Source organism: Platichthys flesus, chromosome 8, assembly GCF_949316205.1.
Source record: "Platichthys flesus chromosome 8, fPlaFle2.1, whole genome shotgun sequence".
NCBI classification, from domain to species: Eukaryota; Metazoa; Chordata; class Actinopteri; order Pleuronectiformes; family Pleuronectidae; genus Platichthys; species Platichthys flesus.
The window spans coordinates 4,288,953-4,303,996 of record NC_084952.1 but is presented as its reverse complement, the minus strand read 5'-3'; the positions used below and the strand labels follow the sequence as shown (position 1 = coordinate 4,303,996).

The following is a 15,044-nucleotide window of genomic DNA, read 5'->3' as shown; positions in this document are numbered from 1 at the left end:
CTCTGTTCTAGTCGTGAGCAAGAATTCACAGTAAAAAAAAAGGATGCACACCGCACTCTGCACGGGAAGTAGTGTTGGGCAAAGAGGCTTTAGTCCGAAATGTACAAGACGACACAATGGGCACCCATCAATCACAGTAACAAAGGAGGCTCAAGGCATCGGTCAGTGTGACAGGCGGCTTATGGCTCTGCAAGAGTTTACTGTGAAACCTCTTGTCCAAACATGCATCAGCAGTTGTCAAGCACTGTGCATGCTTGGGTTAATACAGTCAATCTCAAGAGATGACTGTGATTACCACCTGACCCTATCAAGAGTATATTTAATACTGTTTTGTTCTGCAAGGTGATATGAAGTATGTGACTCACGCCGGGATAATGTTCTCATACGTTACTGAAGTTGCTCCGCTCGCCTGCGTGGGTCCGACTGCTGGAGGCTGTTATTGCTGCGTTAAGTGAAGACTGTATTTGATTATAATTGGAGGGAAGGATGCCGACCATTAAGGCAGGCTTCCCTATATGCACTTTGAATCCGCCAGCAAGTGAGGTGCTCACCCAACACAATGACTCCCTGTTACAACCAGCTTCTGCTTGTCACAAACACTTAAAATCACACCGATTATATTGTCGCTACTCTGGGAATGGCATTTTGTTTAGCTTAACCGCACCAACCGCATTTGTGAACATGCCAAGTAAACCTAAACAATGGTTTGTATTTCAAGCTCATTGACACATAAGTTACAGGCGATCACCAGGCTTAATTTTATTGGACAGTAAGGTAAGATAAGAGAACCAAGATAATCAAAGAATGCTAACTTTTGCTGACTAGCAACATAAATTGGAGCATTTAGAGTGTTTTCAGCTTTGTAATAATGCATCTATTTAAAATTACCACACATGCAATAATATGCAACAACATTAAGTGAAATATAATTACTAAATAGAAGATGAAATCTCTAGTAAATGTACAAAGATCTATTCAGTGATTTCCATTAGTTTAAGGGATGCAAAGGAAAGGGAAAACATTAACTTGTGACTGAAGTCCTGAAAGACCACAATGGTTGGCCATGTTTCTTTTGTAAAACATCCTCAGGATATAGCCTGAAATCCCCGTCCATCCAGAGCTCCGGCCTATTTTAGTCTGAGTGAAGTGAAAGGCCCTGGGTGGGATCATAACGCAACGCTGTAAACAGGAAGCTTCTATTCAAGACGATGGGCGTGGCGATGTGGTGCAGGGAAGTACTGTAATCGAGAGCAGTGCACCTTGAATCCTTAGCGGGGCTTAAAGAACTGACCGTGGAAACAGGGATCATCTTGTTGATGGTTGCATGACTTCCACAAAGGAGACACAGTTGGCCTTACACGGATAAGTGGCGGTCACAGCACCAATCTCTCTTTGTCCTGGCAGCTCACCAGATACTTCATCAGCTCACATAAGTGGTTTGAGCTTTATTTACCCCCTTGACCTTAGTCACACCATTCTCATTGTCTCGTCTGCGATGAAGATTTACAGTGCGACAATCACAACCTTTTGAGATAAAAAAAGGTGAGGTGTCACACCTTACACAGGCAGGCGCTAGACCCCCGCTCCATTGCGATGACAAACCATGGAAGGGCATAGATGACAATGTTGTCTAGCTTCTAACAAAAGGCAACGCCGCTGGCCCGCTCCCAGCCCAGAGGGAACACGCTGTTCTAGTCCTGCAGCCCAGAGACCCTCTGGAAACTCTCCAAACATGAGACCACTGGCAATGCCATGGTTTCATTCAAAATTAATTTAGGAATTTAGTGCAACTGATTGAAAACAGTAAGTCACATTTATTTAAGTATTTAGTATCATGCATGCACGCTTTCCTTTTATATGTCTCTTATGGGTTTGGGTTGATTTTTTTTTAGCCACGTTTCAGTATTTCTTTTTTGTATCACGTGGAATTTGCATGTACTTGTACAATGTAGTATGACAATTTGACTTTCAGTAATAAGTACATAAAAAGTAAGTAATGGTAGTATTTGGATAACTTTCATTCTTTTTAATTCAAAAAGGTGCTCAAAATATAAGTCAAGACGGAATAGCGACAAATCTTTTTTATGTTCTTTCTCTCGTTTTCAAGAGGAACAAAAAACGCAACCCCCTTTTCTCTATGCCGCAACACCATCTGCACTGCATACTCCTTAACAACAGTATGTCAGATTTTAGCTGAGATTTCTCACAAAGAAACAACAAACTATAATGTCCCCCTGGTGACCAGGGTGTGTTCGTAGCCTTCATGGCCCTGAAAAGAGAGAACTCTGGCTCGGTTGAAAGTAGCCCTCGTAGTGAAAGAGTTTCTCCGGGTTGTTCCCTAGCAACCAGCAGCTAGAGCAGCATTGTAATGCTGGATTACTTCATGCAGACGGCCATGGCAGAAAGCCACAGAGATTTAAAAGATTGATTATTGAATTCCATAACTATTTCAAATGCAGCAGCGGGGGGAAGGTTTGAGATTAATGGCTCCGCGTTTTAGAAAATAGACCAAATGGATGCAGTCACAGCAAAGTATTGAACCCAGACTGGTAGGGAATTATGTTATTTTTCTCCCATTGTTGAACTCTGGGGGAATTCATTAGTAACTCTCCTCCTGCCTTTGGCTTCTATTTGTGTCAAGTTAATTGAACAGAAGAAAGGAGGGGGAGGCTGGAACTGGGGCGTTTTTGGATCATTTGGGCCACCAAGAAAGCCATTTGCCCTGGAAAGATTAAAGCACATCCCCATCCCAGTTCATCCCCCATACCCCTTCTCCCCTTGCTCTTCGCTTTGAGCTCCCATGAATTGATCTTTATATGATGTTGCGTAACTTTGTGATGATTGCGCGGCTCCTCTTTGAGGCCTTTGTTTGAGCGAGATGGAGCGGGTTTCATTTGGCCGGACAGTTGGCTTTGTTCCCGGGCGCAGACCTGCTATGATGAGGTTCAGTGACGGAGCTGAGAGATCCCTTTGTGTCCGGTATCGGTCAGAGTCCACCGTTGAGTCCACATTGCGCCATTGTTATGGTTTGGGCTGCATATTTATTTGACTTAAATGCAGTGACGAAGAAAAAACAACAAATGTTAATGTGTGAGGATCAGATGTTTCATATTTCAGCTCGGAAAAATGTATGATTATTAAATTGTAGATCTGCATATGGTATACAACTTTCACAGTCTTGTTTTTCTTTTGGAACTCCATTGTTTCACACTAAACTGAAATCTCAACACAGGATTTATTGATTAGACCCACAGTAAACACGTGCACACAGGCTTACATTTCCCTACAGTGGTTCAGTCTGAATGAGGCTGTGGTGAGAGGAGCGCTGCTGCAGTGCTACGGTCACACACTTAGTCAAGGCTGGAGATTGGATGTTTTTGTTTGCTCACGTTGAGTAAACACCAGCAACAAAAACTGTCCCGGTTTCAGTGTAAAATGTGGACTTGTGTTCGAACCAAATGGAGACCAAACAACAAACAGCGTGATCGAGTCAAATGTAGAAAGTGTTGAGCCCTCTGGAGGGAGGAAGTCTTGTCAACATATTAAGTTACCTAAAGCAGCTGGAGTGAAACAGGTTCTTACATGATGACTTCCTGTTTTTGTGATACAAAAATGGAAATGTGAAGAAAAGAAACTCAATCTTAACTTTTCACCTCAGGATTTCCTCAAGGTGGAGCCTACACATCAACATATAGGTGTTTTTTTTTTTAAAACAGTCTTACAAAGTCATGCAATCTGGCATTGTCTTGCAAAACTAAAAGAAACAAAAGCATGTGTATGTGATGCTGTGATGCTGTTGATAGCTTTGACTTCTTGCCCTGTGTGAAAGTACCCTGGTATCATGAAGGTGCGGCTGAGTCAGAATATATCATTCGGTGCTAATTAGATGGAGCTGTGAGATCCTGTATCAGTGTTACTTGACTAATTTCGTGTGGATAATAGTGAACTGGTGCGGGGAACTTCATTCTTACTCATAGGTCAGCTTAGCTCGTTTTTACCCTTGAGGATAACAGTGCAGTCCTCGCAGTGCTCACTGCAGATTCTGAATTAATAATCACCTCGACTGCCCTTCTCTTCTTTGTGCAGTCCTTTGTTTAAGTCATACTGATGTTGGTTAGTAAATTAATTTAAAAGTTACACTTGGCTTGTGGTGTGAACAATGCAGCGGCTCTTTAATGCTGACCAGAAGGTACTTCCACATTTTCCTCATAAATAATTGTCTTTATTGTAGAGCAACTCTTCACTTTAGGATTAAGATTGCATTATTTTTCTGTTCCTCTGGAAAAACAAAGCTTTTAATTAGTTATTTAATGCATTTTTACATGATCAGTGATAAAATACTGATTAATAAATCATCCAACTGAGACACGAGTCTCAGTTGGATGATTTGTTAATTATTGAGACTTTTTGTTTTTTACTCCACTGTTATTCAGAAGGATCATACAGCTGTGTTTGCAACACTACCTTTGCAGTTCGCTGATTCTGGTTTAATTGGTGTTTTGCTTAAAGTAGTTATAACAACATCATCATGAAACATCCTGTAATTTTTTTCCCCTGAAGGTTGTTTTTGTTGTTAGCTTGTGCTGGTTCTCTGTAAATGCAGCAGTCAGAGTGGGATGGGGAGCTGCAGCATTAAGTTGCTCTCAACTGCTCTCAACACATTTCTTTGGCCTGTAAACATATGAAAATGTCTGGACCTTATTTTTCCAGACATTGACCACGGTTTGACTTTTAGATTTGAAGAAGGCTTCAGGAGATAATCCAGGTTTAACGTATTCATAACAACAGGAACATTCCTGTTAAATTCAGGCGAGGGGCGGCAGGACATAACATAATCACATGTCTTGTTCTCTTTTACATCCTAAGATGTTGCATTCTATTCTCCCTGTTTCAAATTTGTTGCGCTGTGAATTTTCCAGACATCTACTCGGGAGCTGGCGGGAAAAGTACTGCAAACCGTCTGCAACAACTGATTCAGACATTTGCATTCTCGTATACAGGCCCTCTGGAAAATTTCAGGAAAAGATCTGGGTCTTTTCGAAAGCAGCTCAGGGTATATTTCGTCATGCTGTAATGCTACTCAGGCTGATTCTCTGTAAAAAACAAAACAAAAGCTTTATCCTCAGAAGAGGTCACGAGCTTTGGCTGCACATTTCCATCTTTCAAAGTGCCAGGACATTTGAACTCGCATCCAACAAAACATCTGTGTCAGATGGTTACAGCCCTGATCAAAGCAGATGGGTCGGGGAGGTCAGTGAACCCTGAGCCTTCGTCTTGACATTATTACAGCCAAGACAAATTGTTGGCGTTCTGCGAAACATGCCCACGTTTTATCTTTTAGTGAACATCTTCTTCCGAGAACACTACCACCACTGTGACTATCTGCAGCTACTTGTGCAGCCCGGCATGCACCTAATTTGCATGCCTCTAGAGATGGAGGGCATTTTCGGTCTTGAGGGTTTTACACCGGCAGGCAGCTCAAGTAGGTGCTGCTAAGCTCATTCACATGCCTCTGTGATTCCTGTTCCAGCCAGTCGCCGTGTCCGCCAGCTGCCTAAACCACGGTGGGAAACAAACAGCAGCTCCCGAGTGCTTTTAAATGTTGGTCTTCAACTGCAAAATTGTCCTGGTCCTTAAGCCACTTCAGCCCCCGGCCATCATTCACAGTTTTAATTTATTCATTAAGTTCCATCAGGCCAGTGTACACAATTGAAAGTAGAGGATGGGGTTGATGCGTTGAACGGCTTCCTGTAGACAAAGAGGATGTCTATTTTCTTCCTAAGCATGTCTGAGCAGGTGGCAAGTAGAAGTGTAACTGTTTGTCTGTTGCTTAATTCCGCATCCGAGCCAGAGAGGAGGACGGAAAGGGCCATGTGCTGTGCTAGCTTAACCCGTTGAGTTAACACCAAGCGCTTAATGTTAAGAGGACCGGTAATTAGCTTTGTGTAGTATGTGCCAGCTTCATTCAGGTGGCTCACGGTTCTAATGCCGTCCCACTAGCAGTTGTCTAGAAATGTTTGTTTTTGAGTTCTCTGGAAGGATTTGCTCCATTGCATAGTTTTTTTTCTTTCTCTCGAGGCAATGAGTTCAGTGCTTTAGTAACGAACTCTGCTGTGAGTGACTCCCTTTGTTACAGTCACATGCTGCCTCTTTGCAAAAACAGACTTTCGACCTCGACTTTTGGCCAAAACAGCCACAGATCTCAGCGCAGTGTCGCTCGTCACCGTGTGACCTTGTTGTAGCCCACAAAGCCTCCACCTGCTCTCTCACACAGGCTAATGGATAAAAATACCCAGTAGATCTCACACTCTCTGTCAATACAGATTCAAGGACAGCTGCCGGCCACCCTGTTAACACGGTGGAATGTACAAACAAAGGCAAGGGAATACACACATGCACTCTCACGTATTAACGCAGAGATGGACTGTGCATGTGGCAGCACGGACCGGAGCATCGTACCGCTGCCCCCGAGGTGGGTGATGAACGTGCACATTTCGGGATAAACTGCCACCGCTGCTGTTCTGGCTGTTTCAGAGGGGCGGGCCTCCTCAGTCCCACTTGGCACACTGACACAGACATGCTGCGGCGTTTGTGCTGAACAGACAATATAATGCAATATATTGCCATTAGCAGATAGTGCATCGTAGGCAACATGACCTTTCCAACCTCCAACACTGGCCGTCTGACTCCCAGTGGTCTGTTTACCTTGTTACGCCTGCTCCAGGCCGTTTATCTCCTCACACAGCAGCTCTGTCTCCCTCATTACACTCCAACACCGACCTTAAAATAGTTATCCAGGCTCTGAAGCCGACATATGCTTTTTATTAAGCAGCAAGATGTCGATTAGTGTGACATTTCATGTCATGCCATGCATCGTTAAAGTCCAGTCTGAAGAATTTCAATAATGCCTCGAAGCCGACTTTATGCTTTTTCTCACTGGAAATGGCCTTTTACAGTTTTACTAATGAACCAGTAAACATATGTTTTTATGTGCTGTCGTCTGAATTAGAGTCACAACTAATTATTATTTACAATGTTGATTTTAAAGTAAAAGAAAAACAATAAGTCCTCACATCTGCAAAGGAGTAGGCTGCATTTCTGCTTGAAAAATGTGTAAAAACATAGGACACAAGGACCAACATGCAAAGTTATACTTTTAATGTCTGGCTCTATCATTTTCTACCATTTGTTTGTTGGCAACTGCTGCAAATTGTGAGAATAGTAAAACTTCGAGCAATGTCACAGAGAAGAAAGAAATTCAATTTAAATTTGTGTCTTTTAAAGTGAAACAATTTGTCGTTTCATCAGTTGACAAATGTTGACACATTTAATTTAGTTTTCGCCACATTTTATGGAACAGAAATGTGTTCAGCTATTTAGACATAATCAGAAATAGCATTTACTTGCAGCCCTGGTATATTTTAAGATTGGTAGCATCCCAGCAGAAACCCACATGCACAGTTACACTCGACCCAGATGGCCCCTCCACTTGGTATTCTATATAGCACCTTCTATAGGTTAGTGAGCAGTAGGGGGTTGGAGGCAGGACTCCGATGGCCTCCTTTGGCTTCATGTGTGTCTCTGAGTGTGTATCTGTGTGTGTGTCGGTGGTGTGGACATGGAGACATTATCTAGCCAGTGTCATCTGAGGAATGCAAGCCTCACCCCGGCCCGACACACAAGACGGCCCCTCCGCTGTCACAGTAACAGGATCCAGGAATACCAGCCCATCTCTGAACGAGGGGTCGTTGGCACAGAAAGGCAAACCTGGAAAAGGTCACAACTTCAAAAGAATGCTCTGTATCATGAGGTGGTGTGAAGGCTGCACAGAATTGTTGAATGAATGAAGGAGATGCTGAATATATACAATCAGGAAATCTTTTGGCATTATTATGACTTAAATATCTATTATATTAGTAGGTTTTGCTTACGTAGTTGTACGATTCCAACCTTGACTCAGCCTAACACAAGTTCAGAGGGTGAAGGTACAGAGTGACAAGCTCCCCCCGCAGTGACAAGTGAGCAATTGTTGTAAAACTAGGTCGTCCTCACCCCCAAGTCGCGGGGGATTAATTTGTGCTCTTTGCAGCTATTTTCTGAAACAGAACGACAACAACTCCTCCCAGCGCAAAGTGCCGCGATTAGAGCGGCCATTCCTTCTTTGACGCCAGGGATCAAGGTCGTAAGCATCTTAGACCTGGAAGGTGTAATGAGCCGACTGGTAGAAAGATGCAGCCTCCTGCTAACGAGAAACTGCGACAATGTTCCAGTTTGAATGTGATTTTTAGTTGAATTAGCGAGTGAAGTTTCGTACTGAAGTTTTGTGCACTTTGTCAGCTCTTTCCTGTTCCCTTGTCATGTTCGTATTTTGTTCCAGACAAAGGAAAAGTTCTCAAACTCTGAAGGATCCAAGCTGAAGCTGATGACAGAGTCTGTGTCATGTTCTGTAGCTCAAAGGGCTGTTGGGGTAGAAAGAGTGTCCCTGTGGTGCTCCTCGGTTTGGGAATCCAACTAGAGTAGTAAGAAAATCGGACATTAATATAAAGGCAAGTAAAGATGGTTGCCTTTGGGTTGTGGGCAATATCTCTGCATCACGAACTTCAGCACCCCAGATTTCTCAAACCTTGCTCATCACGTTCTCTCATTGGTCTGATTTGAATTTGGTCCAGGCCTGCTCCTCTCACTAGCACAGCGGACAGAAGGAATGATAAGAATTTGCTAGATTTCACAATTTGCCAGCGAGACGTTCCCCCGTGAAAACCCATTCGGACAAGTTCTTTACAATTTGCCCGGCAGCGCTGACGGAAGTATATATGCCTCCCAGTGGGCGTCCGCCGTGGTTTCTCCCTCTCTCTCTCTCTCGCACTCAGCCTTTCTCTGTCCCTCTCTCTCATTTGACTTGATACAAATAGCTTCAGCTACATTTGGCAGAAAAACACTGGTACCACACATACAAGAGAAGAATTTTGAGATTTTGTTAATGAAAATAGTAATTTTTTGCAGCCTTGAAAACGCTTTCCCATAACATCTTGTTTTTGATAATTGCCTCATGAAAACAATTAAATGATTCATTGGTGAATCTTTTAATCTATGAAAATATTCCTTCTAGGGCTGTAACAATTATGTGTGGTTTGCAATTTTCACACTCTCTGACTTTTCATTGGCTTAACTATGAACCACATTTTTTTTATTCCAATTAGTTGCAACCCCACAACAGTTATTCTGTATTTGCATGAGCAGTGAGGACTATTGCACCAAATTTACCTCTCCTAATTGTTTCCCTTAGCATCATCAACAAATGTCATGACTGTATTGACACACCGTACGCACACAGGCTGGTTAGAACCAAAACCAAAACTGAATCAACTCAATGGCGTGAGAATCAAGTATCGTCGTGAAACAGGAACAACAAAGCTTCCTTTTAGGATGAAGAAACATTGTTCATGAGGCTGAGGAAGAAACTAAACATGGTTTTAATACCAGAGTAAAGGATCGTATTCGTTGGAAGTTGCACAAACGTGCAGCTCTATAGAGTTAAACCTCAAGAATTTACTCCAGCACCACAAATGTCACCATGCGATGCAATAGGAAACTGTGAGCAACTCAACAAGCACCAGAAAATTCCTGCTCGTTGACCACAATAACCTACAGTGCCTTATTAAACTAAAACAAAATGTAATATTCAAAAGGACGGTGAGACAGGGAGTGATAAATGATAAATTATTTTTAGGTGTTTTGCAGCTCAGCCAAAAAATATACATGAGACACACAAGATTAGTTCCATTTCCTCAGCAGTTTATTTATAATAGAAGATGGTCTGCATGTACAAAGGCAGACGTCTGGAGATGTTAACGTTTTCTACATAGAAAAATACGATCATCAATTTCCTCAGTGAGCGCTGCTCCTGAAACATAATGTCTCTGGTCGTATGGTTTGACAACACTTCATCATCAGTCATTCCTACAAAATATAATAAATAACATCATCACCTGCAATTTGCTGCTTCTGTCCCTCAGTCTTGTGTTTGAGTTACTGCTCCGAAGCCGTGGCGCTCTAACTCATTCCTGTCCTATCTGACATTTGCAATGAATTGTGTGTCTATTTTGGGACGGTAGACAATGATGTCAATGTAACATGTCACACATTATCTTCAGCTCATGCCTCAGAAGCAAATCTGGTGTCTGAGCATCCATCAGACATCTCAAATGTCCTTCACCTCCCGACACTACCTTTTGTTTACGTCCCCCCCCAGTGTCCCATTGTTATTGAAAGGTTGCACTCGCCCTTTCTTTAGGATGTGCGTCTGACAGCGGCTGATAGACGCATGTGGAGGTTTGCTATCTACACTCAGCCGCTGCTAAATGAATAAGTGGATTGTCCATTTGGGCCACAGTGAAAAGGCCTGAGCAGAAAAAAGCTTCCTATCAGATGAGCAGACGCTGTCGTTTCAAGAGATAATAAAAAGCAAAGGTGCTTTCCAACATGAGTTCAGGACGACCAGGGCTGTCAAACTAATTAAAACAAGCACAACAATTAACGCTTGTTTCATCATTATGATCAATTTATCAAGCAAAACGTACTTCACCATATTTATTTGATGGTTAACCGAATATCTTTGTGTTTTAGACAATTTCTCTGACAAAAAAAAAATCTGTTGAATCTAATATACTTTGCATCTGCTATTCTGACATTCTCTAGACAAAGAAATCAATTAAAATTATTAAAATACACATTTGCAATCATATAGCAAAATTAAACTGGGGCTTAAACAACAAATGATGCCCAAAAAGTATATTTTTACATTAGAAGTTAAACAATTAAGTCATTATTTAAGTTAAAACATGCATAGTTTGTACAGTACATAATACATTTTATAAATATTCGGATATTCTATGACACCATTTGCCTAAAACCTGCAGTCTGTAAACTGACCTTTTTGAAGTCGCTGCATACAAATCCTTTTTATTGTCTCCTCCGTCTTCACAAACACAATGTGGGAAAAATCCGCACAACTTCCTTGACCTCTGTTTGCCCATTCAACGCTTTGCCACTCAGCAGGCTGGCAACAGGCCCGACACTGCACCCTCTCCCTCTGGGGCCCGAACAGAATGGGTAGAAAATGGAGGATGTCGTGTTCGGTTAATGTGTGTGTCTGTGTGTGCATGTATGTTTGTTTGTATGGATTTAAGCCCCAAACGGGGTAGACAAGGGCTGCTATTGTTTAATTTCTATTCTGGAAAGGAAATGCCTCCACTGGTTTGGCAGCATTGTCCTTCTACTTTCTCTCTGACAAATGAAGGTGCAAAGTGATGTCATGTTATTGTTGCACCAAGGAAATGACCGGGGGGGAAGTTGACAGTCAAAAAAAAAAAGAGCTGTTATTAAAGTCTGTAACTGGTATGCACAGTGCCATCAGCAGTTTTGGGCGAGCAGCTTTGAAATACCCCTGAGGATTTCTCTTATCGAGAACAGCATCTCGATCTGTTTTCCCTCCAGCGTGGGGCCACCTGTGTTCCTGGAAGGATTCGTTTGGAAAAGGAAGGGGCAGGGATTAGATGGTGTTACTGGTGTTAGCTTAGAAGCCTGAGCTGCTTCCCAAAAGTCCAAAAGCCAGCAGTTTTTTTTCTTTTGTCTTTTATCCAGCTACACACAATGAGCAGAATCTCAGATGCAGCCTTCATCAGCGTGCCCCAGTTTCAGCTGTACCCACTTCTATTGGCCGGATCTCTCTCCTTCCTGTTTCTGCTCTGAGTTTTTCCCTTTTTCTTCCAAAAGACTGGAATAAACATGAAGATGAGAGCGAACATGAAACACCTAAGTGGCGTTGAAAGCAGACATCAAACGCCCTCAGCTTTGGATCTCAGCACTGAGAGGAAAAGAAGCGTAAAGAATCATCTGTTAGAATAAATCTAACTAGGGTGTTTTTATTATATGTTAATCGTTTGAAACGATGCAAAAGAAAAATGCATGAGGTTGCTTTGGATTCAATGCTCTCATCTCTATGTCCTAAATCTTTTAATATGTCCTCTCTCCATGCACTTTGTGGTGATTGTGTTTGGCGCCGTCTAAAAGAAGACAAGTAAGAAAGGAAGAAAATAAGGGGGGGAAATTAGACCGGCAAATGCAGGGCCCACCGAGTGGAAAGGATGGGGTCCTTTACATTCTTTCCATAGAGTCAATCTGAAATATTTGAGACTCAAGCCACAATTGATGGTTTTGCATATTTCTCCCTGTGAGGCTGCATTTGAGAGGCGCTGTTGTATTCACCCTGATGTCACTGTGGCATGGGGGAGAAGAAAAAGAAACCTGCAACACTGCCACCTAGTGTTGCCTTTGTGTCACGTTTACTTAATACTTACTGATACAGAGGTTAAAGGAAGTTCTTCCTCTTGTACAGTCAACAAATTGATCTCTCTTTGACTGACACAGGTTCCCACAGTGACATTCCTCCTGTTCTCTTCGAGTGTCTGATTGAATTCTGTGACTTGATCCCAAACTACATTTATGAGAGTTATATCTGGGGTTAGATGAAAGGTTTTGTGTTAACAAAATGTTTTTTTGTTGCCTCATGTTTGTGCTGAGCAGCAATGAGTGAAGAATGAAAGAGGAAAAAGGTGGTGAAAGATGAAGGGTCTCGGTCATTGACCTGTTGTGAGCACACAGTTACATAAGTGGGACGTTGCCGTTACATAGGTGGTTTGTGTGTTTTTCACAACTAGGCCACCTCACCACCTCAGAGCAGGTGTCAGCGTGTGAGAGGTAAGAGAAAAACACATTTGGTGTTATCCATTTGGTAATTTCTGTGTAAAATACAAGTATAAGGTCGAATTTATTTAATTAATGAATAAAACCGATAAAAACACAGTATCGAATCACAACCTATGAGGACATAGATGAGCCAAATTCCACTGTGCAAGAAAAGATGCACTCATGGATTCATTTGTGAATATATTTGAAAGGATTCTCATTGTTAAAAGTTAAAGCAAGGAGGACGACATTGTGAGTGACGGCTTAAATGTAAAGGATCTAGTGTATGTCAGCGTTTACCTCCTGTAAAAATGTGTAAATCAGGTCGGCCCCTGCACAAACTGAAATTACTTCTACACAAAGTTAACTGAACACATGTTCTGTACATACCTTGTGCTTGAAACTGAAACTAACTGGTGGACTTCATCATCACATTTAGGAAGGACTTATAATAGGTGCCCCAGTTCTCAGTCCTCCATGAATCACGTGGACATTTTAAACTGCTGCTGAACGAGTCAAGGCTGCAGTTTCTTGGTTCTCCAGTAGGCAGCAGTAGATGTTAGAACATAGCCTCTGTTATGCTCATGTTCAGGGTTTCACTGACCAGCTACACTGTAAACATGAGGATGTGGTTAGTAAGTATCTTGCCCCCCCCCCCCCCCCAGGACAATACAGTTTCCTTCCTAAGTCTATGTATTAAAGGCCCAACCCAAATAAACCAATAGTAATTATACAGGTTTAGGCTTCTTCAAGGGGCCGACACTTGGGTGTGTAGTTTCACAACATAGTTTTGATATGAATTCATAGCCTGTAGTAATGTGCTGCATATTTTTGGACTTCACGTGTTTCTGCTACTCTTATTATTGCTTATTTGGTTTTGTTTATCCAAGGTCATGAGTCACACAACAAAAACAAGATGGTTCTGTTATTGTTTTCTGCGTGTTTCCCATTCCTCAAACCCTTTTGAACAAATTATTGACGAACCTTTAAAAACACTGACAATGTAACCACAGCTCATCCGCACATCTTGTGAAATCAATCCAGCACAAACCAAATCACAACAAATCATTTTGGTCAACAAATCACACAAAACTTTCCCTAAGCGAACGATTGTTGCTCTCAGAAACACAACCCAAAGACAAGGTGGCCATTCTGTGAAGAGCGAGTGTACCACAGAGAGTCTGTTGTGCCTCCGGTCCGCTGTCGCCACGTCTACCTCCAGTTAACCACCGACAAAGAGATCCCAGTAGCTGCAACCAGAACCGCAACACACGCACACACACAGACACACACACTATCTGTCAGCGGCCCAGTGTGTACCAACAGACAGTGCTGTAGCTGTGCGGGCTGCCAGCTCTCGGAGAGGGCCACTTTGTTTCACCTCTGACTTGGAGTCAGGCCAAACAATCTGAGAGTGGCTCACTGAGTCACTTGATGAAGTAATTGAATGGGGAGTTTATAGTTGTGCGGCATAGTTCCTTTATTTTTCTCCACTCTGCAATGTACTTTGTCTTTTTATTCCAAAGTTCAGTCAAAACAAACCAGTGTCCTTTTTAAACGTTTTCTTTGGTGGGAGAAGCAAGTGCGTCGCCTGCTGAAGGAACAAGTTTCAATATTTGGGTTATTTGGGGGGATCTGTATCAAACAAATATGATTATTATACTAAATTATAAACTTTCCTTTTTGCCTGAATAAGAACAATCTCTTCTTACCTTGATAAGGATTATTAACCGATCTGTGCCCTTTATATTGTTGGTACAGTTAATCTGATTGTTTTTGTAGAAATAAGAAAGCAAATGGTGGCCGGATAGTCTTCTGCAATTGATTAATTTACCAAATCAAATTATCATATCCACTCTAATATAAGCCCCAGTGATGTTTGAGTGTTTACTTCTTCACCTCTGCTCCTGTCTGATCACACGTTTGCTCTTCCTCTTCAGGACCTGGAGATCGTCTACTCGTACCTCCACGGGATGGAGGCCCTGTCCAACCTGCGAGAGCACCAGCTGAGGTGAGTGTCTGCACACGTTCCCGGCATTTAATTAACTCAAAGCTCGATAGCCCCAATCATACACATTTAAAATGCAAATTAAAACATAGTGACAGCTCCTCAGTTATAGTCGGGTGCGAAAATTAACACGGAGCCAAACACCAGTGGCATTTGTCTGTCGCTATAACAACTTAAAGGTTGGAGTGGTTTTACTCTCTAAAAAGGAGATGCGGCGGATTTTAGTTATTGTGTCAAAACTCTCAGGAGATATCATGTCAGCAGTCATTTTTTTTGTATTCTTTAGTTT

At 42.2% G+C, this 15,044-nt stretch overlaps 1 protein-coding gene across 12 annotated transcripts in view; it reads left to right on the top strand.

The window, feature by feature from the left end:
- Window positions 1-15,044, top strand: part of rapgef2b (Rap guanine nucleotide exchange factor 2b) — a 94,688-nt gene that overhangs the window by 11,307 nt on the left and 68,337 nt on the right. For all 12 annotated transcript variants that reach the window (XM_062393296.1, XM_062393292.1, XM_062393288.1 and 9 more), the window contains exon 2: window positions 14,688-14,758. In XM_062393296.1, the coding sequence (XP_062249280.1) occupies window positions 14,688-14,758 (71 nt within the window). The remainder of the gene's footprint in view (window positions 1-14,687; window positions 14,759-15,044) is intronic.